At 36.4% G+C, this 27125-nt stretch overlaps 1 protein-coding gene across 6 annotated transcripts in view; it reads right to left on the bottom strand.

Annotated features, from left to right (window-relative positions):
- LOC101212072 (sterol 3-beta-glucosyltransferase UGT80A2) overlaps positions 1–21814 on the bottom strand; it is a 38605-nt gene extending 16791 nt beyond the window's left edge. Inside the window, exons 1-5 of one of the 6 annotated variants that reach the window (XM_031884203.1) lie at positions 21483–21814; positions 19121–19280; positions 18206–18445; positions 9030–9141; positions 4814–4984 (exon numbers count right to left, since the gene is read on the bottom strand). In XM_031884203.1, the coding sequence (XP_031740063.1) occupies positions 4814–4984; positions 9030–9141; positions 18206–18445; positions 19121–19280; positions 21483–21511 (712 nt within the window). In that variant the 5' untranslated portion in view covers positions 21512–21814. Of the gene's footprint in view, positions 1–4813; positions 4985–9029; positions 9142–18205; positions 18446–19120; positions 19294–21466 lie in introns of all 6 variants that reach the window. The other 5 variants (XM_011661936.2, XM_031884218.1, XM_011661937.2 and 2 more) reach the window with 5 other exon arrangements.
- Positions 21815–27125: the final 5311 nt, after the last annotated feature.

Here is a 27125-nt window from a genome sequence, read left to right on the forward strand (position 1 = left end):
TGCAAAAACAGAGACGGTACTCTGTTATAATATCAATCTCTGTTATAACATATTGAATGGAAAAGATAGCAAGTCTTACACAATACTTAATTCAAGAACAGAGAAAATAAGAACAATAAACAGACAGCAAAGAAAAAATATAAAGGTAACCCCAGCAACTTCGAGAAGACTGATTCTTCTCCCGAAAAGCAGATTCAGCAGCTTTTCCCAAAATATAACCTACCCTTCCGCAATCCCAAAACATTCTTTAAATACTCCTATTCCCCCAGGTGGGTCCCCCAACTGTTATTCTCCTCAGCAGTTATTCTCCTCAACCCTAAATATAAAGGTAACCCCAGCAACTTCGAGAAGGCTGATTCTTCTCCCAAAAAGCCTTCAGCCGCTGTTCTCAAAATATAACCTACCCTTCCGTAGTCCCAAAACATTCTTTAAATACTACTATTCCCCCAGGTGGGTCCCTCAACAGTTATTCTCCGCACCAATCATCACTGCTATGCTGTCACCTGACCATTTCCCCTTTTACTCCTGCGTCAGTAAGTATGTGTAATAGGGAGCCTAACAATACCATTGGGATCGACATTCACCTTGTCAACAAGTTGGGATGCAGGATATTGTTGGTTCATGGAGTAAACAAATTCCCACGTTGCTTTGTTGTCATGTAACCCTTTCCATTTAACCAGCCATTCATTATCCTCTATCTCACTATTCCATTGGATCCCCAAAACAACCCCGAGCTTGACTTGCAATTCGAATTCCTCAATCAATGTTGGTGGGAGGTGTTGCACATGTTGAGCTTGGCCCAGTTAGGAGATATGAAACAAATTATGAATCACCACCTCGGAAGGGAGGTCCAACTGATAAGCCACTTCCCCGATCTCTTCAATTATACCGTATGTGTCGTAGAATTTTGGTGCTAGCTTCTCACTCCGCTTCTTGGCTAAGCACCTCTGTTTATATGGCCTTAACTTCAAATAGACTTCATCTCCGGTTTTTAATTTCAGCTCTCAACCGTGTAAATCAGTTTGTTTTTTCATTCGATTCTAAGCCACTACCAAATTCGCTTTCAAACCCCTAATCACTAGATCTCTCTCCATGAGCAATTGTTATGCACTGTTCTTGGCCATTTTCCTATCTCCTTATGAAGCCAGCGATGGTGGGGATCTTCCATAGACTTCTTGAAAGAGTGTCATCCTCGCATAGGAGTGAAAAGTTGTATCATACCACAACTTAGTTCACGTCATACACTTGTTTCTCTTGGTTGGTTGCTCGTTGCAAAAACATTGTAGATATGTCTCAAGGCAACAATTCACCCTCTTGGTCAGGCCGTCAGGTTAGGGATGGAACTTAATACTTCTTTTTAGTGATGTCACCATGGCCAAAAACAGCTCTCTCAAATAATGATCAAATTCGGGATCCCATGCTTGCTGACGACTTCTTCAATGAATTTCTCCGCAACCTGCTTAGCTTAGCCATGAATGGGTGCGTAAGGGTGATGAAATGGGACATCTTGCGCAATCGGTCCATAACAACCATGATGGCATCAAATCCCCCTACTTTTGGTAGCCCTTCTATTAAATCCATTGTCCAGTCGTCAAGGATCAAGTTTGGTAGAGGTAAAGGGTTGTAGAAGTCCTACCAAAGAGAGGACATTCGTTTTGTTCCTTTAACACACTTCACACTATTCAACATATCGCTTCACATCATTCTTCATGCCCACCCAATGCATCTACCCCTTCATCCTATTGTAGATTTTGAGGAATCCATAATGTCCTAAAATTGAGTCATGGAAGGAAGGTGTGGAGTTAGGCTGGAATTAATGTTGAAGTTTATTACAGTACTAACCTCGCCTTATACAACAACCTGTCAGCCACCCATTGATAATTTGTTTTCCCCTCAAGGTCCTCTTTCATAATACTGATGATTTTTTAAGGTCATCATCGTTCTCGACTTCTCTCAAAACCATATCAACCCTCGGGTTGCGAAGTTATTTAGTTCCACCATGCGATTCATTCGAGATAAGACATCTGCGGCTTTGTTTTGCAATCCAGGTTGATATAGAATCTCAAAATCATAGCCAAGTAGCTTGGTCAACCACCTCCAAAATTAGGGATGTACTTCCCTTTGTTTGATCAAAAACTTCAATGCCTTCTGATCTGACAGTACAGTAAATCTTCTCCCCAACAAATAATGCCTCTATTTCTGCATTGCCATCACTACTGCCATCAGTTCTCTCTTGTTATAAACTTGGCTTGAGCACACTGAGATAACTTCTGACTAAAATAAGAAATGGGCTGTGCATGTTGAGACAAGACTGCTCCCAACCCTACACCAGATGCGTCTGTTTCAATAATGAAAGGTAGAGAGAAATCTGCAAAAACTAAGACTGGGACCGAGATCGAGATCGAGATCATTACTTGCTTTAACTGTTCAAATGATTCAGTAGCCCCTTCGTCCCTAAACCCATTTTTCTGCAACAATTTGGTAAGAAATGTGGCAATATCCCCATACACTTTCACGAACCTCCTATAATAGCCCATAAGATGCAGAAATCCCCTCAACTCAGATATGTCTTTTGGTTGCGGCCAATTCACCATTGCTTTTACTTTTTCTCCAGAAGCTTCTACTCCTTTACTAGAGATCCAATGTCCCAGATACTGAATTTGGGAATGCCCAATGACACATTTCTTCTCATTTGCAAACAATTTGTTGTCTCTCAAAATACTGAACACCACTGCCAACTGTCTTTCGTGTTCAATGATGTCGGTGCTATAGACTAAGATATCGTCAGAAAACAGCAGCACAAAATGCCTCAAGAAGGGTCTGAATACTTGATTCATTAGTGACCGAAATGTTGTCGGCACATTGGTTAACCCAAAGGGCATAAAAAAAAGAATTTGCAATGTCCTTTGCCAGTGCGAAAAGCTGTCTTCACAGTGCCATCCTCCCTCATCCAAATTTGGTAATACCCTAAGCACAAATCCAGTTTACTACCGCACCATTTAGCTCATCAAGGAGCTCCTCGATCGCGGGGATGGGAAACTTGTCTGCAATTGTCACTTGATTCAGTTTGCGGTAGTCTACACAAAATCGCCACTCTCCATCCCTCTTTTCCACTAATAGTATGAGGCTTGAATAGGTGCTCCGGCTGGGTTTGATGATTCCCGCTTGCACCATTTCAGAGACTAATTTTTCGATTTCTTCCTTTTGAATGTAACCATACTTGTAGGATCTGACGTTGATGGGTTTCTGTCCTACTATCAGGATTGAATGGTCTACTGCTCTTCAGGGAGGCAACTCTTTCAGCGTCAAACAACTCCTTATACCTTGTTACCAAGTTCAAGAAAAGATTTAATTGAATTACCTTGATCACTAATCAATTCAGATATCAAATTCTTCCTCTTCTTTGCTGCAAGAAATCGATGTAAAAAAGCAGTGCCTTCATCCCCCAAATCCAACCAATTCAGTTTACTTTTCTGCATATGATTCCTTTCTTCCACTTGGTTAGCTTGCCAACAATTCTGCTTTTAATGCGACCCTTAAGTCTTCTTCAAAGGAGGAAACTTCTTCAAATTATGCCATTTGATCTCTTCTTTCTATGTCTTTCAAGAGAAACTCTTCCCTGCACTTCTGTTTTTCAAAATCAGCAAGCCACTTTTTTAAATCTGTTTTTATCTTTCTGAACTTGGAGGAAATTACAAATCTGGCCCGACCTTGCTGTCTATCTCATGCAAAAGAATCTTTCAATCAATCTACAACAATCCTTATCTTTCAACCAACAGTTACAAAACCGAAATTGGCTTGGTCCCCATTCAAAAGAACCAGCCTCCAATAAAATAGGGAAGTGTTCGGAAATTTGCCTTTCTACTCTTGAATTCTCAAATGCTTCCTCCCACTTGCTAGAAACCAGAAATCTATAGATAAGAGATTTAGAAACTAGTTCGAGTTCCCCCTTCCCTAGACCACGTGTAGTTGAGAAATAAAATTGAGTCTAAGATCTACTAAATTACTGATCTGATACCAATGTAAAGATACCTCTCATAGGAATAATAAGACGATACATTGTAAGATCACAAAAGTACACTAGCACTCTTCCAACTTGGTTACACCAAGAGATTACAACATAAAAGCATGGAATCCCCAAAATATAATAAGACAAAAGATACATATCCTTTCACTAACTAACGAAGTGGGTGAATTTCCCTTTCTACTCCCCCCCCTCCCCCACACACACACAAATGTGAATCAGCAGTGGTCAACTTCATGTTCACTCTCACAACATCATTAAATCTAGGGTTGTATCTTTCCAACAGAAATGAAAAACCATCTTTGAATCTATGGTTGTATTGTTAGCGCACAACATACACTAGGTCCTCCTCTGGCTAGAGCACAACAAGTGCATCTTATTCCAAATAGATAGACCATGGACAAGCTTTGGGAGGATGTAGTCCACTTAGTCAACCTTAGACTCTTGAATCAAAAAATATTTGCGAGTACTTTATCTTAATTGAGTTGACTAATTGACAAGCATTCCTAAGCTTCAAGTCTTGTACATCTTCTGTACAATCTTTTCAAAAATGATTTATGGACCATAAACATTCCAATGCATATGCACAAACTAATTATGAATACATAAAGTTTAGCAACTTTTCTTCTAATGACCTAAAATAGAAAGCTATGGAAAAATGGTTGTAAGCAGATGACCAGTGCTTAAAAGGTAGGGTACAAATGAAAGCAAGGAGAGAAGATTATGAGCAAACTTAAAAACTCAAAATTCCATGAAAAGATAACATAAAATTAGAAATTTGACTCTAACCATATGCAGGGGGATTAGCAATTATCGCATCTGCCTTGAATGGAATTTTTGATTCTGGATCATCATCCTGGCACGCAGGAAGTAATGAGAAAATAATATCCTTCAAATGATTTCGTTGGGCATGTATCTCCGAAGGTCCTGATGGAAGGAATCCTTTATTCTTTACCATATCTGTAGAAAATAAGCAAAACATACAATCATGAATATGCTCTGAAGATCCAGAAGAGAGTTAGTATAAAAGCTAGCTTTTTCAAAGAGTCAGCAAAAGGTAAGTGTTATACAGATTATGTTCATTAATTTTGTGGCTTTTTGGTGAAAAGTGGCATCTGGGATTCTTCTTTATAGGTGAAAAAGAAACAATTCATTAACAATGAAAGGAGAGAACCCCAAACACCAAAAGGTGATTATATCAAAGAGCACCAATTACTGACTAAAAACAATAAGTTGTAATGTCTAAAAGGGTGTTTTGTTCTGCAACAGGAAAATGCCATAGATAAAAATAATTCCATAAAACGGTTAAAAGAAGAAAAGGAATCACTAAAGAGCCGTCTGTTTCATTCACTCCATAAACACAATAAGAAAGCCCGCAGAATAGCTAAACAAACCATCTTCCTAGTTGCACCAACAAAATGACCCACTAATAAACAAGCAAAAGCATCAAAGACAGAATTAGGGCAAGTAAAGGACAATCCAAAAGAAGGAAGAACAGTAGTCCAAAATTGGCCACAAAAAGGCAATGCAAAAACAAATGAATAGAAGATTTAGCATGTTGACGACACATGAGATACCAAGAAGGAGAAGGGCAGATATAAGGCAAACGACACTACAAACGATCAGCAGTATTGATGGCATCTTGGATTATTCAATTTCGGATGCTTACTTCACTAATTCTAAAAGATCATAGTACCATTTACTGCTCTATAAAAAAAATTTAAACCGATTTTTTTTTATGTCATTAGGTTGTTGAGGTACTAACAATTTACGGTTTGTTCATTTAGGTTCAGGGTCCATTATAATTTTTTACCTTCCTGATGACTAAAAAGCACAAACGCTTTAGTTTCACTAGCGTATCCATGTTTGACACGTGTCGGAAACTTCAACACGTGGTGGACACCTATCAAACACTTGTTCATGCATAATCTTGTTGAGTAGACGAAAAAGACAGGTATGACAATAATAAAAACTTGTGAGTGTGGAATATATCAAAGTAAATCTTTTAAGCATATAAATGCATCAACATCCAAAATGCAGCCTTAAGATAACATAGAATTTGATGTACTGCGTCCCAATGTTCCACTATGGCTGAGGTCATAAACTGACTCATAATGCTTACCGGATAAGCTATGTCTGGAAGTGTTACTCTAAGGTAGTTACCATCTAACCAGTCTTCTATATCTCTCAGAAACCTCAAAGTGGTTCTCCACCTTTTAACAGTTGTAGACCAAGCATCATCGAAGTACTACATAGCTTTGCTCCCAAGTTTCTTGTCTCAGATAGCAAATCAAACACATACTTCTCTGTTACATAAAAAGACCCTTCTTGCTTCTCATTACTTTGATGGCCAAAAAGTCTTTGCCAACAAGAAAACCTTCAAACTGGCTGTTAATATGAAGCTTGTTTATGATTTCTTCTAAAATCTCACTTACTAGAAGGAATAAAAGGGGGGAGAGGGGGTCTCCTTGGCGGATACCTCTAGATGCTGTTATTCGGCCTCTTGGCTTACCATTGATGAAGACTGAATACTTTGGATTTTTTAGGCAGCCCATTATCCATGATATCCATTTGGAACTAAACTTTTTCAAAGATAAATTTTTTTCTAAAAAGTTCCAATCCACCCTATCAAGGGAAGTTTCGAATAATTGAATTTCTTGGTAGGAGAAACTCACCTGATGAGGCAATTAGAGGTCTGAATTCTGGGGTTGTAAACCTCCAAAAAGTCTGGACTACATTCTGAAATAGATGGCTCAGAACGGTGATTGCTTGCTTAGTTTTCTATTTTGCTTTTGGATTTCTCAGTAGTTACTTTGTTAGGCTCAGTTTTTTCGTCACTGGTGTTGTTTCTATATTGCTTCTATTTTTCGCATTCTCTCTATCTCAGCCCTATGTATTTATTCTAGACACAATTGTTTATTATCTAGTACAGCATTCATTTTGCTTAGTGTTTTAATTGGGATATGATGTTTTGGTGCTAAGGGGGTGTCAATCTAGTTGAGATGTCCAGGTGCACCTTTTGATCCCGCTGCTTTTTGCTCTTTAAGCTTCTTTATTACACTCAATATATATCTCTTGTACTTTGAGTTTATATTATTAATAAAGAAGTTTGTCACCAAAAAAAAAAAAAAGGCAATCTTCTGAAGAAATCCTTATGCTAACTTCAATACCAAATATGTTCCTCATCCCTCTAGATTCCTCCTCCTGTCGCATTAAAATTGAAAGAGATTCAAATTTGGAGGGAACATGAAAGAAGAAGACGAAGAGTTGCTTTCACAAATGAGAGAAAATTGTGGCCATGACATTTGCTTTGCGCAATGAGAATCCAAGAGTCACACTGCCTTTAAACAAACATTTAAATTCCTCCCAAATTAATTGAATTGATACTTCAATAGAGGAAGGCCAAATGGCAAAATGTCATATGTTAGACGTTTAGACTTTCTTCAAAAATTCGACAGCTTGTCCATTGTGCCATCAAAGCATTTAGTTCCCTTCACACTGGGTGCACCAAAGCCCTTCAGAGTTTCCTTTGATCAAGCCTCCATTAACTCTTCATCTTCAGGTTCTTTCTCCTCTTCTACTCTCTAGTCCTCCACAGGATTAAGGTCAAGATAAAAATTGAAAAGAAAGAAGTCTTCAAAGGTCTTCCCACATTGTCTCAAAAATAAAGAAAATTTCTTCAAAGGTCTTCCCACATTGTCTCAAAAACAAAGAAAATTTCGGTTAAACGATCCTTAAGGGCCCATATAATTGAAGATGAAGTTCTTGACTTGTTAAAGGAAAAACGCATCTGTTCTCAAAACTCAGTCATTTCAGCAGTTCCAAGATGTTTTTAGAGGCTAATCTAGACTTGTTGGAAATAGTTGCACCCAAATACAAGCTCCAGACAATTCTACTAAGTCAAAATCTCATTCTTCCCATCCATCGCAGTTAAAGTACTCTGAGTTTTATTTGTCCAATTCGAAGGTGAAATTTTTTAGGCGCTCTCCAAGCAAAACCCCTCTCAATCCCTCTGGAAAGAAGGGTGAGTCTATCTTTTACTCTCCTTTCAGCGTTAGTAGTGAGAAATGGAGCATTTTGATAAGCAGCCAAACTTGAAAGGCAAAGACATTTTGAGTCTTTAGAAACAGATCTTATTGACCTGTTCCAATGCAAGGAAAAACCGAAAGTTGAAAAACTGCTCTCTGCTACATGCGTTCTTCCCCAGTCTTGTGAAATATCAGATCATCTAAAGTCAAGGTCAACAGTCGTCAATTATGGACTTATTTTAGTTTGGATCTTCAGTTGTTGAATGTAGCCCCCACCCCGATATTTATGTATAGACATCGGGGGGCAAAGCTAGCAATATTTTGTGGCTTTTTGTTTGATCTTATTTTGTCGCTTTTTGGATGTGTTGTGGGCGCTAAGGGGATGTCAACCTAGTTGAGATGCCCAGATGCGCCTGTTGATCCTCCCTCCCCCTATTGCTCTTTGTATAACCCTCATGAACATTGAGCTTTGTCTCTTTATTTATATTAATAATAGTGAGACTCGTATCCTTCTCAAAAAACATTTTCCTTTTGTGCTGTTTTCCTCTTTCCTTATTTGTAATGAGACTCTTCTTTATATAACCCTCATGTACATTGAGCTTTGTCTCTTTATTTATATTAATAATAGTGAGACTCGTATCCTTCTCAAAAAACATTTTTCTTTTGTGCTGTTTTCCTCTTTCCTTATTTGTAATGAGTCTCTTCTTTATAAGAGGTCCTATGTTGCATATATGAATTATTAAAATTTCTCTTAATCTCTCCAAGTTCAATAATTTATTTTAGTTCTAGCTCACTTTTTTTTATTTACTCAAATAAAAATGCTCCAAAATTATCTATCTCAGCATATTTTAAAAAACAAATGGGCATATCCCTCACACAATAGTTTTAACACTCGTTCTTGACTACTATTGATGTGTTTATTACCTTAGTTTGTGAATGTGATGCAAAAAAAAATAGAAAATAATCAGAACACTTACAGTCGGCAAGAACTTTAGCATCTCCTCCTAAAGGAAAGAACTCCAGTCCAGTAGAGAGTACAAAATCTTTAAAATTTGCATGAGTTGCCAATCTAACTCTATGGCCATGCTCCTGAAAGTAATGCATCATCTCTGTCAACTTAAAACTAACTTGATCTATCAAAGTTTACTGAAGAGAGCCTGTATTTTAATGCATAATTTTGTAAAATAAGAGTCAAAGCAAGTCCCAACAATAATAATAATACATCAAGATTACAAATTATTTCGTCCTCTCATGTCGAATGTTATTCAATAAGTCAAAATATTTTATTAGGAAAGCCAAGAGATTTGATTTAGAAAACCAATTGCTAGGTTGCAACAATAAAAAGAGAAAAAAAATACATGGCCAACTTTCCAAATACTACAGCAGTACGTATTCCTATCACTCATATTCTAGCATGTCACTAAATAATATATTAATTTATTTCATAAACCCTACACTATTCTAAATGTTAATACTATGGCAAGCAAAATTTCTAGTTTCATAAATGATGATGAGCACTGCCAGCAGAACAAATCAGGATCATATATTTTTTAGGTCTGATAATATATTTTAGAAGCTGAAAGATTATGTTATAAATATATAATAACAAACTATTAAAGCTATAATTAATAGATATTAGTATGTTACTGTTTGCATCATTTTCTAAGATCATATTGACTATTCATTGACTAACAAAAAGATAACCTGGCAGTTCCTTGTTTGTTTGGCTTGAAGATTTGGCAGAGTATATCAACTACAAATTAACTTTTTGATGATTGGAAATGTGATGAAGCATTTCCTTTTCATTTCTTCTCTTCCCTTTATCTATATTCCTTCTCCTTCTCGAGTGGCCTTATCACTGTGCAACTTTTAGATTTGAAATGAAGCAAGAAATCAAGAGTTGACACAGTATGGGCATCATAGATCTACTTGTAAAGGGTGCTACACCCCCATGAAGAAATTGCCAAGGGAAAATTCATCGTAGTCAGCTGAGAAACCTATAGTTGCTCCCAGCATGTAGCCTAAACCTCACCGCTTTGCATCTGATACAAGGTACCCCTGGACAAGAGAAGTGGGATCTGGAGGTGCTGAGTTCATTCACCATGGCTATTTTTAGTCGTTGTTGTTGGTGTTGAAAAATGAAAAAGGAAAGAGTATTATAGTTGCTGCTCCTGTACCCAAAAGGAAGAGAATTTAGACAGAGAGAGGCTATAGGTTTTTCAAGAGAAAATGGTGATGAAGCTCTCCCTTCCAATCTAATAGTGCTATAGGTAAGTTCTCTCCCTCCTCCCTCCTCCCTCCTCCCTCCTCTTTCTTTCCGACTGCCGGCGTTTTCATCCAAATATGGAGGTAGTCAGCTGCAAAGCCCTTGAGTCTCATTACTGTACCTGGAAAGAGGGAAATCAGATTCATGTTGAAGATGTGGAAGTTTGTGGAATCTTGTCGGTCTCCGGATTTCATCTAGAATGACCGTTGAAGGCTGTCTCAGAACTATTAAGAAGGCCAGAGGAAAAGTTCTGGGTGAACTGGATAGAGGTGGATTGAAAGTTTCAAAATTTAAATCAAAGACTGGATGGGTTTTAAGCTGTGACTTTTGGCCTTCATCAGCAGGGCATTCTAGTACAGGGGTGTGCTCTGGGGAAAACAAACAGGGATGGAGATCTTTTCTAAATATGCTGGACAATTTCGGTTCTAGGGAGGAATATGTCAAATGGTTTTCTAGAAACCACTTGAAGCACATTCCCACTGTTATGGAAAGCAACTTGAGTTATGCAGATAAAGTCGAACAAAAAAGTGCATTGCATCTGTCACGAAGAAAGCTTCAGGAGATTGCAGTAGTCTTGTAGCGCTGGCAGATATAAAAATAGCAGAGATTTCCCCTTGTCCTTCCTCAGATTTGAAAACTGATAAGCAGAAGCCAACAAGTAATTAGGAATTTTGACGTTATCCCAACCAATTTTGAAAACCTCTAGATTGTTAGTAAGCTCGTTGCCTTCCACGATTGGAGGAAAATTTGAAAAATGTTAAAAAACTACTTCCAAAAAAAGATAGTCATTAACCCTTTATTTGGTGTGAATGCTCTCATTGGTTTTGACCATGGCTCAATAAAGGATGTCATATGTAATGAAGGGAAATGGCAGGCGTTGGGCTCTTTTCACCTAAAATTCGAAAGATGAGATAAACACAAACACAGTCGGCCGCTCACCATGAAAGGCTATGGAGGATGGCCCGAAATAAAGAACCTCCCTTTGGATTACTAGAGTAGGAGAATTCGAGGTTATCGGGGATCATTTGGGGGACTTGAAAGTATTGCCATGGACACTTTTAATCTTACCAACTGCAGTGAAGCTAGGATTCAAGCTAAGCAGAATCTTTGCAGAATTGTACCTTCCACGACTGAGATTACTCTAAAAGGGGAAACATTTTTCTAAACTTTGGTGATATCGAATGTTTGAATCCTCCCTTTCCTACAGGTGGTACTATTATGGTCGGTGATTTTAAAAATTCCACTGACTTGTTAAGAATTAGGGAGGCCTTGCAAGATGATGGTTCAAACCTCTCTTTTTTATTCTCCGGTTTTAAATGTCCCGAAATCAACTTTCGCACATCTTCACATAGCAAGAAATCCATTTGCTATTCTGGAACACCTTCAGGATCCCTCATCGACGCCGGAGAAGACGAAAGAAGCAAGAACGCAGTCAAAACTGCCTTAGTTGCACTGGAATTCAAAAAGTCGTCTTTGTTGGGTTCTCTTCTCTTTGTATCCCCCATTTTCTTCATTCTATTTTGGGCTACACTCAAATTCTCCTTCAACGCATCCAGTGCTAAGTCTCTTTCTTTCAACATGGTTTCCACCTCATCGTTCGGTGTCTTCTTACTACCATAGGTAATTAGAGGAGGTGGGTGTCTTCCATACACTATCTCAAATGTATTGCTTCTCGTAGAAACATGGAAGGTGGTGTTATACCACAATTCTGCCCACGGAATGAACTTATCCCACCTATGGGGTTGTCATTTCAGAAACATCTCGGATATGTTTGTAAGCACTGGTTGACTCTTTCGGTCTGCCCATCGGTTTGGGGGTGAAAAGCAGTACTCCTCTTCAATACTGTCCCCATAGTGGCGAATAATTCTTTCCAAAAATGGCTGATGAAGATCTTATCTCTGTCGGAAATAATCGATTTAGGAATGCCAGGTTTACTGATGATTCAATCAATGAACACTTCTGCTACTCTTTTGGCTGTGAATGGATGTTTCAAAGTAATGAAGTAAAAGTACTTGCTGAGTCTATCAACTACTACCATGATTACATTCATTCCTCCTGCTTTGGGCAGCTCCTCAATGAAATCCATGGATCATTCTTCAAGGATTTTCTCCGAAATTGGAATGGGTTGTAGAACCCCTGCTGGTTTAGTTGCCTCGTACTTATTTCTCTGGCAAATCTCACATTGCTCCACCACATATCTCTTGACATCGGTTTTCATTCCTTTCCAATGTAATTTCCCTCTCATCCTCTTATATGTTCTTAGAAATCCGGAATGGCTTCCTAGAACAGAGTTATGAAATGTGTGCAACAGATTCGGTATCAATGAAGACTGTTTCGATAACACTATTCGGTTTTTATACCACAGTTTGTCATTCTCCTAACGATGTTTGCTTGTCTCATCTTCCCTTTGTTTTAGCCCCTCTATAATCCTCTTAAGTTCATCATCTTGCTGCACTTCTTCATTGACTATCTCCATGTTCACAATACCCGTAGTAGTCATAATGTTAATTTCCAGTGGTTGTTCCACTCGAGACAGTGCGTCAGCAGCCTTGTTCTTAGATCCGAGTTGATAAAGAATCTCAAAATCATATCCTAATAGCTTAGTTAGCCATTTTTGGAATTGAGGTTGAACCTCTCTCTGTTCTAAAAGGAACTTTAAAGCCTTCTGGTCGGATATGATGGTGAACTTCTTTCCCAATAAATAATGCCTCCATTTCTGCACAGAGAGCGCCACGGCCATTAACTCTCGCTCATATACTGACTTAGCTTGTGCCTTGGGAGATAGTTTTTGGCTAAAGAACGCGATAGGGTGACCATTCTGAGACAACACAGCTCCCAATCCTATTCCTGATGCATCTGTTTCCAAAATGAATGGCAGGTTCCATTCAGGAAGTGCTAAAACGGGTATCGTTGTCCTTGCTATCTTCAGCTTATTAAAAGCAATTGTGGCTTCTTCATTCCATAAAAAAGAATTCTTCTGCAGCAACTTAGTGAGAGGAGCTGCGATTTCGCCATAGCCTTTGACAAACCTTCTATAATAGCCGGTTAACCCCAAGAATCCCCTCAATCCAGTGACATTCCTTGGTTGTGGCCAATTAACCAAATCTTGTATTTTTTCTTCATCAGCTTCTACCCCTCTTCTGGAAATTAAATGGCCCAAGTACTGGATTTGGGAATGAGCTATAACGCACTTCCTTTTATTGGCAAACGGTTGATGATCCCTCAATATAGCGAACACCATGCCTAAGTGTTTCTCATGTTCGATGATATCCAAGCTATACACCAGAATGTCATAAAAAAAAACCAAAACACAGCGTCTTAAGAACGGTTTAAATACCTGGTTCACTAATGATTGGAAGGTTGCAGGAGCGTTGGTGAGGCCAAACGGCATGACCAAGAATTCATAATGGCCTTCATGAGTCCAGAAGGCTGTCTTCTCTATGTCTTCTTCCTTCATCCTTATTTGGTGATAACCGGACTTCAAATCTAACTTTGAGAACACTGTAGCCTCGTGCAGTTCATCTAGTAATTCTTCTATTACAGGAATGGGGAATTTGTCAGCTGTAGTGGCTTGGTTGAGCTTTCGGTAGTCTACACAAAATCTCCACCCTCCATCCTTCTTCTTCACCAATAAAATGGGGCTAGAATCGGGGTTGTGACTCGGCCTTATTACCCCAGCTTGGAGCATCTCCTCTACTAACTTCTCAATCTCTTCCTTTTGAACGTGTCCATTCTTGCAAGGTCTCACGTTAATTGGTTTCTGCTCGGCATCATCAAGATTCAATGATCAACTTCTCTTTTAGGAGGTAACCCTTTTGGATCTTCGAAAATATCCACATATTGTTGTAACAGAAACCTTAACATCGGAGTATCTTCTTCGTCTCCCTTAATTTCTTGATTTTCCCCCATGTCTTCATTCATTTCTGTATCATAGTTTTGTAGTTCTAAAAGGAAACATTGATCTTCCTTTTCCCATGTCTTCTCAATCGTTCTAAAGGAACATTCTGATCTCACCAGGGAAGGATCCCCCTTAAGAGTAAGTTGCCTTGTTCCAACCCAAAACTTCATAATCAAGGAAGGCCAATTGATTTTCATAGTTTTAATGGTACCTAGCCACTGCATCCCTAAAACGACATCCACACTGCCCAAATCAATGGCTAAGAAGTTGGTCACAACAGTGAGCCCCTTCAATTTCATCTCCACTTTTCTACATACTCCTATTTCTCTGCACTTCGTGCCATTACCAATCGTTACTCCAAAGGGTGTTCCGTCCTCGACGGTTATTTGTTGCTCCTCTACTATTTTAATGTGTAAAAAATTGTGGGTGGCTCCACTGTCGATAAGTACTACCACTTCCTTCCCTCTTATCTCTCCCTTGAGCTTCATCATTCCTCTATTTGTCAACCTGGTGACTACTCTCAATTCTATCTTTGTTTCTTCTGTGAGGTCTAGCTGTTTCAACTCCACCACCTCTTCTGAATTCTCCTCCCTTTGGTTCTCCTCTTCGACACTCTCCTCTTCATTCATGATGAATAACATCAATTCCCTCTTTTTTTTCATTTTGCATTTATGCCCAGGTGAGTATCTCTCATTACATTTAAAACATAGGCATTTATCGAGTCTGGCTCTAAATTTGGCATCAGACAGCCGTTTCACTGGAGGTTCATTCCTTTGGTAATTTCCCTTTATTGGTATGGATACCTGCTTCAATGGGAAATCCGTTTTCTTTAACACTCCCTTTTCTGCTCCTTCTTGACCCTTGTTGGTCTGTCCTTCTCTTTTCTTTTGTTCTCCCCCCCCCCCCCCCCCCCCCCCCCCAATCTGCCTTAGATAATTTTAAGGCTAAGTTTCGGTCATTAACTAGTTGAGCCTCTCTCATGCATTCCTCCAATGTTTGGGGATATCTACTAACTACTTCATCTTAGAGTACGTGTTCTAACGCTGTTAAAAATGCATCCCGCAAAACACTCTCTGCCATATGTGGTAGAGGTGCTAAATAAGTGACAAAATTCTTTACGTAATCATTATAGGACCCTTCTTGTTGTATTAGAATCAGACGAGCCACCAAGCTTTTCTGTCCTGAATCTTTAAAATATTCGAACATCCTTCCTTTCAAATCCTCCCATGACTCTACTCTCTTTTTATTATGTGTCCATCGATACAAATCAACTTCGTCCTACCCAAAGCTTACCACAGCCACTTTCACTTTCTCAGTTTCTGGCAGATTGTTGATCTCAAAGAAGTGTTCAGCCCTATACACCCAGGATTCTGGATTTTCGCCCAAAAACATGGGCATTTCCAGCTTTTTATACTTACTACGGTCTGTATTGTTCCCGTTCATCTCTGTGGTGACTTCAGTTTCCTCTATTTTTCCTTTCAATATCATGATTGATCCATCCGATGTTCCTGACTCATCCTTTCTTTTATAACTATTATTCTCCCTCAGTTCCTCCGCCATTCTGTCCATCGTTTTTTTTATTTCTAGTAACATTTCTTTCATTCCCAATATTTCTTTCTCAGTCCCTTCCACTCTTTCCTCAATCTGCCTTTGCACCATGAGACGTGTAACCACCCCCAGTTTCTTCGAGCTTTGATACCACTTGTAAGGTTACCAACCTCAAAATATCAAATAAGACACCCTTACCAACCGTAAATATCAAATAACAAACACCCAATGGCAAACAGAGACGGTACTCTGGAGTATTATTTATATATAAATGTCAAAATGTTCACAGATCACGATATAAAGCTAATAAAGATAAAGGAAAAACACAAAGAACATACCAACCTCCCTTTTACAGAAAAAGAGACTCCTGGCGGCTACAACAGCCTAGCCCCATAACTTTCATAAAAGAAAACCTAGCTACCCCCTCCCTCTCTTTCCCTATTTAAAGACTTCCCCAAAATTCTATCCCGTGGGCCCTACTCTATACGGATTTTTCACTTTTTTACTCCAGCTCTTTTCCTTGCTCATTAATAATAATTGCATTCCCCTTTTTACCCTTTCTCACGTATGTATGAATGATGGGAGGCCTTACACAAACACTTTGTTTCTGCCAATAACCCGGATCTTATGGAAGTGTACAGCTCCAAAGTTCAGGTACCTGAATGCTTCATTAGGTTAGTAAACGTTGTTTCTTCATCAAAGTGTCAATTTTTCTAAATCCTCCATCTCTAACTCAAAGGCATCGTTTCTGGGAGGTTCACCCTGCAAAGATGATATTTCTCTCAAGAACCAGCTTGAAATTTCCTCTCCTATCACTGTTAGTAGTGAAAATTCAGCCGAAACCACCAGCAAGGTTGACCTTAAATTAGACTCAGAAATTGAAGGGATGAACCTTAATGTTTTGTTTAATGATGAGAGCTTCCCCACAAATAGATTTCCCCTGGATCTGCCAAAACATTTGTTGTCTATAGTCAATGATTGCGGAATTATTTTGGCTTAATTTAGAAGTGCAGCCATCCCATTTTTTCTCCCAGCTATCATGAAGATTGTCTCCTGGAACACTAGGGGTTTGAATGATTCCTCCAAACATGTCGCCCTCAAAAATTCATCAAAAATTGTAGCCCGGATGTAGTCATGATTCAAGAGTCCAAGAAGGAATCTTTTATGCGATTTTTGGACTACTTCTGATTTTTCAAGCCTCTTCTGATAGATTCGTGGTTGCCAGTTGCATCATCTTGCAACTCTCTAGATTCGAATGGCTTCCTTATGAGAGAGATATTTTGTTATGCTTTGTATCCAGTTTCTCTTTGTTTTGGTTCTACTTAGATTAATTTTTCTGTTGGATTTCACTTTATTAGCTTGTCCTTTTGATTATTTGTTGGTCATTTTACCCTTTGAATTGCCCGAGTTCTTATTTGTTTAGTTTGTTTGAATGTTCTTGTCTTTTCCTCTTTTTTCTCTTAGTATAATACTCTTGTACTTTGATTGTTAGTCTCATTATTTTTTTTTTTTGTTGTTGTCGTCATCTCCGTTTTAAAAAATATATAATCATTTTTTCAAACTTCGAATACTGAAGTGTAGTTTTTGATATTTCAAAGACCAAATAAACATCAATCTCAAATCTCAAGAACTAAAAGTGTTGCATCCAATTATGGATTTAATTATCTATCATTGTTATTCCAATAATCTTCTTTTATGTTATATTCTAAAATGAATTTTTATAAATCATTTGGGAAAAAAATACAATTTTGATCACTGTAGTTAGAATTTGCTTCTATTTTGTTCTATAAACCATAACCGACCTCTAGTTCTTGTTATTTAGAAATATGTGGGAATGAACTCTCTAATCACACTATTTTCTCCCTAAAAAAAATAAACAAAATAGTAGTTTAGTGATGTGCCAGTACGACTGTGTCATTTTCTTTTCCACAATGATATTCTCTCTTTCTCAAAATATTCTAGCATTTGTATAAATGGTTCAACTTTAGTTTCAAGAAAATATCCTAAAATCTTCCAGCAATGATATTTTTTTCTATTACTTGAAAGTTAAAATGCTAAGGTGTGGCATGTAATGAGTTATCAGGAACTTCACAACAATTCGATGTTATAAGGAATAGCTCCACAAGTTTATGCACAGTATATCTCATCCAAGAATATATCTGAATAAAAGCACACGTTGCCTGCCAATGGTGATAAAATTATTTATTTTGACTATTCTTTTTAATGAAGAAACAAACTTTCATTGAGGAAAAAAAATGAGAGTACAAGAGCATCCAACAAACCAACCCCAGAAAAATGGTGATAAAAATCTTATCCAAAAAACTATGAGAAGTTTAATAACCAACAATAAAAAAAATAATACAAAAGAAAATAGAAAGAAAGATCATCAAAAGAAAAATCAATAAGGAAATGATAAAAGGAACAGCAAAAGTAAATAGAACCTGTAAACGCTTCCCAATGGAAACAAAAGGTTGAACGTCTCCTCTTGTGCCAACTATGAGCATCACAATTTGTAATGGGGGGATGAATGGAACATTGGCTGTGTCTAGGGGTTCATCATCTACAGCTTCATCATCTACACCAGTTTCAAAATGTAAATTTTCTGGTTGAATCCCTTCGAGAACTTCCATTTGGACAGTTCCATCATGCTTGACTGTGGCAACCCTTTTCAACCACCTGAGCTGCATCCACACTTTTGACTAAGAACTTTGGAAATCATAAAATTATAATCAGAGCAGACTGCAGAGAAGATTTTACACACGTCGAAGGGAACTTTTATATAACCTGTGACGATGACAAGACTTTATACTATTGTAAAGTTCAAAGAACTTGAAAGTATAAGGTGAAAATCAAAGATGGAATTGGTAGAGTTAACCTACCTCCAGTTAAGTTCATATGTGCAAGAAGGATGATGCAAGAGAATTAGCTTGATAAGTTACTAATTGTCAAGAGAATATCAGTATGGGAGATGAAAAACATATAGAGGATGTGCAGATTCATCATGTTGGATAGTAAGAGAAAGTCCATACACGATCGAATGGGAAAGAGTCCGTAAAATACCGAGTGTAAAGGAGAGGCTCAAATCTCTTGAAGAATCTGAAAATTATTCCTCTCTCCCTGATTTGTAAACATTATACAGAAACTACTGTCTAAATCGTTGTGAATATCATTTAGCATATTTCTCAAAATGCTTTGTTTAATATAATCATCTAGTTGTTGCATCACAATTAAGTGAGGTCACGAGCTTTTAGTTGATTTGTAAAAAAGACGTACATTTCCTGACAAAACATTCAGTAGTGCCTTCTGAAATCTAGAATAATAAAATTGAAGCCAACTCAAAAGAAAATATGACATACCTTCTTCCTTGAAGAAACTTTTTCATCAAAAATATTTGGCAGTAAATGATGCAATGCATGACTCTGTCTTGACTTCCTCAACTTGGTAGGCTTAGTTGAACAAGAAACTAATTCCCTACCTACTGATGATCCATCTTGAGTACTATCTCCAGATGAATTCCTGTCAGTATTTCCTGAAACCATATTCAGATATAGGAAAACACATAGCTTTACACAAAATTCTAAGTTCCACATTTATTTTATAGGTGCTTCCATCTGACCAGTATACAGCTAGTGCAATTGGTGGAAGATGCTTCTGGAATGGGTTATTTGGCAGATTTTTTTTAACAGAAAATAAGAAAGATTTTTTTATGTGACAGAATTTTTTAATAACAGAGATCCACTAAAAAATAAGAAAGTTCTCTCTCCCTTTCTCTCTCTCCTTTCTCCTGTTTTCTCTCTCCTCCTTCTTCCCTTCAACATTATCACCGGCCCCTTCTCCTCTCCGGTACACTACTATACGTCAAGATTTATCCAGGCTATCCTTTTCATTTTTCTAGAAAAATTTTTACCCACCTAGCAATCATTTGTAAATTATAGGGATAGAAGTGCAAAACCGACAATTTATTTTTCAGCATTTGGCATGAAGATGAAGCTTTTCACATAGAAGATGTTGAAGCTAATATTATTATGTCATTATCAATCTTTCAACTTAGGTGGTTCATTGAATCGGTAAAAGAAATGAATCGGTTTTCTGACAAAGATTATTTCTAGAAGAAAGAAGAAGATGAGGATGGAAGGGTCGAAATCTCCAAATTAAGAACTAAGAGTGGGTGGGTTCTGAGATGTGTGCTATAAAAAATCTCTTCTCCTATCCCTATTCAACAAAGGCCCACAGAATCCAACAAAGAATGAGGAAAAATTACCTAAAGAAGGTAAGACATAAACCTCAGCACATCTCATAGATGAATAGTCCGAGCAAGGGAGCATAGTACAAAAAGAACTCCTGCATAACGAACAATTATCCCAAAAATAGCTATTTGAGTTCTCCACAGTCACGCAGCAGTTTAAAACTAAGAGAGAAAGGAGGACCAACAGAGGTAGTTTCCCCAAGATTTCTGGATGTGTCCTTGGACCTAAAACTCAAGGCCTCCTCAAAAGGCTTAGGACCTTATTTACCCTCATAATAACTCTATGCCAAAGGGAAAAACAGCAAGTCCCCATTGAACAATTTCAATTGACCTATTCACAAACCCGCAAGATCCAACAGCCTTGATACAGCCTCACATTTAGGTCATGTTTACTAGTCCGTAATAAAAATTAGTGTAATTGTAATGAGCTTCCATTGATGAATCAATCATCAATCGTCAATCGTACTAGGTCTCAATCACAAATGTAATTAGATAGCTTTTAATCATGTTTACTTAGGCATTTTGCAAAAGTAATAAGATTTTCTTACCATTACCGTTATTGACTTTTGTTATCTTTACTGGTTAGGGTCAATTGGTACCAGTATCTTTAATGGTATCAGCAATTCTGACAAATCCATATTTCTCCTATCGTAGCAGTAACGATAAAAGTATCGGCTAATGGATCTCACATAATATTTAAATGCAATCGAATTGATCACCCTCAATTGTGCAATCGGATTGCTTTTATTGGTTACTGATTTGGTTTCGGAATTTACATTTTATTATCGTTACACAACACAAGTAAACAACAACAAACATAATTCAATGGAATCCACTTTTCAAATTACCAGTGATGAATTACGTTTTCAAGAAAACAAACATGGACTTAATTAAATGAGAATTGTGGTGTCATCATCACCTTCCTAAAAACTTTAATAACCTTTCGTACAAATCAATTGGACATTTCCTTAGAAGAACAAAACTCTCGTCAGAAATAGGCATGAGATAGGAACAAGTACGGTAAGGAGAAATTTAGGAGGTTCATTATCACCAACCGCTATCACCACAGGAGATGTCATTCTCAGATTTTCAGGTAGGGAGTGGTGATTGAATTAAAAATTCAAGAGGGAACTTGGGTATTCAATGAATCTCTAGAAACTCTATTTCCAAGATTTTACAATTGGGCCTTAACAAGAAATTCTTGATCAAGAGATGTTGGGATGATTCTGGCATGGAGTAGAACTATATCCTAAGTAAATCGACGAATTACAAAATCCTAAATCCTGAAAAATTAAAACTAAGTATTAAAAACTTTCTTATATACGATAATTTAATCCATCACATAGGACATAAAAAACATCCAATTCTCAACTTACATAGAAAAATAGCAAATAGCCAATTAAAAAAACAACAGACGTCAACCTCCTAAAATAAGAAAAGGACAATAAAAACAAACCAGAAGAAGGGACAACCCGATCGCCGTCGCTGTCGTCATCGCCATCGGAGTCCATGGATACAGAGAAATCACTAGAACGACCGGAAGAAGAATGGGGAGAATGGTGGATCTCCAAGTGGGCCATGGAATTTGAGAGAGGTTCGTATAGGAAGAGAATGAAACTGAAACGTTTAAAGTTGTACTTTGAAATTCAAAACAAGGAAATTGAAGATTTGCAAAATGGGATGACTACAATTTGGTTACTAGAGTGAGAAACAGAAGAGCGAAAGAGAGAGATACGTGAAGCATTTTTTTTTCCAAAATAAAAGAGAGATATATGAGAAGCATTTTCTATTTCCGAAACAAAAGAGAGAAAGAGAGATGAGAAACAAATTTAAATATATATATAGAAGATATTGTTATTTGGAAGAAATACAATTTGTGGAACTAAACTTATGGACTAATTTCTTTAGATGTTCTTTGCAAAAAAGGAGAAAGAAATGAGATGTTCTTTGCAAAAAGGAAAAAGAAATGAAAGGTAGAGATCCCATTAGGCGTGTCAAACTATTCACACGAACTAGATTTTCAAAGAAATGTAATTCGTGAAATTTAATTTTGTATATTGATTTGTATAGTGGGTATAGTCTCTGATATTTACTCATTTGATGTTTTTTCTCGAATACAAGTTAAAACTTATAAGTTATTGGTCTTCGACCTTTAAGAAGTTATAGTTGCGAGCCAGTTTGAGTTTTGATCTTCTATAATTGAAGGAAAGCTTTAGTATTCCAAGTCTAGAGATAGTCCTATTGGACGTGCCAAACTGTTCACACGGGATTTCCAAATAAATGTAATTCGTAGAATTGAACTTTATATATTGATTTGTATAGTGGGTACAATATTTAATATTTACTCCTTTGATGTTTTCTCTCGAATACAGGTTAAAACTTATAAGTTATTGATCTTCGATCTTTAGGAAGTTATAGTTGTGAGTCAGTTTCGATCTTCTATAACTCAAGGAAAGTTTTAGATTTCCAAGGTTGATAAGAACTTGCACATGAGAGTTTTTTAGAAGCTTCAGTCTTAACTAAGTACTTCAGAGCTTCAAATCCTCCTTCCACCAAAAGTCTCTCTATTTATAGAGAATTTTCATTTGCTTGGAGGACTTGGACTTGGGTACATTTGTCTGTTGGGCTTGGCTTGAGTCCATGTGTCTATTGGACTTGGGCTTTGGCTCATTATCATAAAACTTAATTAGGTTGGATATGATAAAACTTAATTACCAAAACTCAATCAATTTCTAATTATCATAATGTTTGTTGTGATGAAGTGACAAAATTTAATTTGTCGAAGTTTCTTGCTCAATGGAGAGAGAAAGAGAGATATATTTTTATAAGATTTATACATTTTTTTATAATAGATTTTTTGGCAAAATTAAGATTGAGGCTAAATTTATGAAATGAACCTCCTAATTAACAAGATTAAATAAAATCATTTGAGAATTTTTGTTATTTAATATACCATATATATGTATGAAAAAAAGAGTAGTGAAAAATGAAGATTGAGGCTAAATTTATTAAATGAATATCATAATTAAAAATATTTAATAAAACTAATTTAAGAAAAATGTGTATTTCATATACCGTAAGTATAAAAAATAGAGAAAAATCAAGACTGAGGATAAATTTATTAAATGACTATCATAATTAAAAAGATTTAATAAAATTAATTTAAGAAAAATGTGTATTTCATGTACAGTATATATGTATAAAAAAAGTAGTGAAAAAACCAGATTAGCCTGCTATCAGTAATAGTTTTGAATCATTAATAACATACTATTCTTATGATAGTTTTCTATCACTAATAGTATAAATGCAATTGATATAGTTGCAACTTTTTTGGAAGAAACTATTGATTTTAGGTTATGCTATCAACATTTATATCATTTAGAAACTTAAAATTCAAGCTATTAGTGATAGATTCATGAAAAAAAAATATTAAATTACTAGGCATGAGGTCATTGATAAAAGTCCTTACTGATAGCTACATTACTGATAGCACTGTAGCTGTGATAGAAGCAATCATTGATAGGATAAGAAGAAGGGTAATCAAGGAGAGCGAAACTGAATGGCAAAATTGGTATTTTAAATAATTTTACCATATGATTGATCAAGAGTTGTTATTTTTACAAATATTATTTTCCTGTGCTATAAATTCTATTTATGTTCTAAATTGGGCTGTTTGGTCAAAGTTTTCATTTTCTAAATAGTTTTTAGAGAAATTGCAATTGATAACCATTTTAAGAATAATAATTAAGGATATAGCAACATTTTAAAAAAATTACAAATATAGCAAAATTATAACTAATAATCTTGTATCACGGATAAACTTCGTATGATCTATCGGTAATAGACCAATATTTGTAACATGGTTTATCATTGATAGAATTTGACAAATTTAGTTATATTTGTAAATTTTTTATGATATTGTTATATACTTAATTATTTTGAATCTAATAACTAAATTTACAATTATCCAACGTTAAAAAAAAAAACAAGCGGCGTGATGCACAATAAAAATATACTTAACGGAAGACATAAAAAGAAAATATTAGAGAAATGCCAAAACTCGTTGGCATGATCTTCCAACTTGAAAATTAGCGTGCGTGGGAATAACATTGTTGTATTAAAAATTTGAATTTTATTTTCTCCTTACTTTTTTAATCTCTCTAAGACATTGACGCCCTCCATTTCTTTTTATTTTCTCCTTACTTTTTTAATCTCTCTCTTTACCTTCTCTCTCTTTACCTTCTCTCTCCATCCACTCCAATTGGAGAAAACTTTTTGTATTAAGTTAACGACCTCAAAAAATATAAAGAATATATTAGCACAAAAATAGTTAGATTTAGTTTCTTTGCAACACTGTCTAATCCTTCATTTTAGTGGGATTTGTTGGATTCCTTATAACAATAATACCCCCACTAAGATTACACAATTGTTTAACAATTATTTCAATCCTATGAAAAGGGGGAATATACAAAATCTTATAAAAAATAACACAACCACGTATACAAAAATTTTAGTTTTTTTTTTTATTAAAGTAGAGAAATTCAAATACATGCTGATTGGTCTTGTATATCGTCTTATCAAAAAACACTTTCTTTAGTCAAATCGCCTCACTACAAGAAATAAGAGTTTCCCTGACATAGCAATACGTCGTCGAAAACCCTTACCAACGTCGAGGAAGGTTACTGCGACGTCGATGACGATGTCGGCAGACACGTCAGGGAAAGCATGTTGGGGATACTTTCCCCGACATAGCTCACATCAACGATGGGAAAAATTTCCCCAATGCATGCTGCAACACATAGCAGAAGGCTTCTGCGACCCAGTATCGCAAAAGGCTTTCGCGACGTGTGTGTCGCGAAAGACTTTAAATATATATTTTTTAATTATTTATTTTATTTATATATGAAAAGAAACCCACTAATTTCTTCCATTATTTATGTTCTTGCTATATATAGTTGATGTTGCTGATAAATTAGTCTATTTACAAGCGATTAATCGTTTTTGGAGAATGAAATTTGATAGAAAAATGGACGGAGATGAATGATTCAGAGAAGGGAAAGAGAGAAAGTACAAGGAATGAGAGAGGGAGATGAGCGATTCGGAGAAGGAAAACATGGAGAAAGTAGAGGGAAGGAGAGAGAGAGTGTGAGACACTTCCGACGGCGGCAACGTTGACGGCAAAGACGGACGAACGGCAACACGAACCTCTTCATCTCCCTCTCTCTAGGCCGATCTTCTCTTCCTTTTATTTTGCAATCGGTTCTGTGTTGAAGGGGAATAAATAGAGTGAACTTTCCCCGACGTCTTTGAACACATTGGGGAATGACCCATTTCCCGACGTCGAGTAACCCCAACGTCGCAGAAAGGTTAAATAATGAATTAATTATTTAAACATTCCCGACATGTACCTGCCACACATCGTGAAAAGGTGACCATTGTCACTTCAATACGTACACTTAAATTTGCAACTTTCTGCGACGTTTGGTTCTTGTGCGTCGCGGAAAGTAAAAATATTAAATTTAATTTTAAACTTTTCGCTAGGTGATTTTTGTATGTAACAAAAAATGAAGATATTAAATTTAATTTAAAACTTTTTCGCGATGTACCATTGTGTGCGTCGCGAAAAGTGGACGCATTAAATTTAATTTCAATTTTCATTTTAAACTTTTCGCGACGTTTGGTTCTGTGCGTCGCGGAAAGTGAACGCATTAAATTTAATTTTTTTGACTTTCCACGACATCTTGTTCCTTTGCGTCGTGAAAAGTGACTTACCGTGACGTACCATTGTGTGCGTTGCGGAAAGTGAACGCATTAAATTTAATTTCAATTTTTATTTTAAACTTTTCGCGACGTTTGGTTTTGTGCGTCGCAGAAAGTGAACGCATTATTTAATTTTTTGACTTTCGACGACGTCTTGTTTCTCTACACTTTCCGCGACGTACCATTGTGTGTGTCGCGAAAAGTGAACACATTAAATTTAATTTTAAAATTTTCACAACGTAACATTTCATGCATCGACAAAAGGTGATCAATAGCGACACATCTTTCGCCGACGTTGTTTTTGGCGTCGCAATTGTTCTGATTTCTTGTAGTGCCTACTAATCAAAACAAGATAAGTTAGAATAATAAGAGGGTTAAGACACTGATTCAAAACCGACATTAAAGAGACTCGTTTAAAATCGACATTAAATATATTAATTATCGATCTTCAACCGACATCTTTGATAGTGTTATTAAAGTACTTTAATGTTAGTTGGGCTTTGATGTCGATTTAAAGTCAACATTAAAGAGGCCAAAAATATCGATTTTAAAACCGACATTATAGATCCACAATAATGTCAGTTTAAAACCGACATTAAAGCCTTGTTTTTTGCTCTATTTTTACAAATTTATTTTTATTAAATTATTGCATTATTGTCCATTTTCTATGACGTCAAATAGTTAATTAAAAAACGTCATTATGGGTCCGTGTAGATAAAATATTTTTTTATTATGCCAACAAATCAATAAAATTAATATACTTTTAGAAACTATAATATTTCTCTTTTACATGTGTATATACAAAATGAAATCTTAATATTGTATTTATATATACATTCTACAATAGTACATGAAATAGGATCCTAAATGAAGACTTAAATAAGAAATCCTAAATGCTTTCACATTCTTCAATCTTAATAACCATCGCTTAGCTTTCTACCCAATTGGCTGACTATCTACATGATCGCTTAACTTTCAACTTGATATGACTTCAATTTCTACAAACGATCACTACAAGAAAAGTGGCCTACGACGACAGTTATTTTCTTTCGCGAATAAAATTCGTGACATTTATTTACAGTCATAGAAGCGGGAGTCATAGAAGCGGGAGTCATGGAAAGTCATTCCTTGACAGTTTTATAAAACTGTCGCAATAAGTTTTTTCATGACAGAAAATAAATGTCGTTAATTACTATTTTATGACAACAAATAACTGTCATATTTTATATTATGACAACAAATAACTGTTATCATTTGCGTATTAACGACAGTTTAAAAATGTCACAAATTCGTTTATTATGACATTTTTTAAATGCCAAGGATATGTCGATCGTGACAGTTTTTTAAAAAAATTA

The sequence above is a fragment of the Cucumis sativus genome, chromosome 1 (assembly GCF_000004075.3).
Source record: "Cucumis sativus cultivar 9930 chromosome 1, Cucumber_9930_V3, whole genome shotgun sequence".
Taxonomy (NCBI): domain Eukaryota; kingdom Viridiplantae; phylum Streptophyta; class Magnoliopsida; order Cucurbitales; family Cucurbitaceae; genus Cucumis; species Cucumis sativus.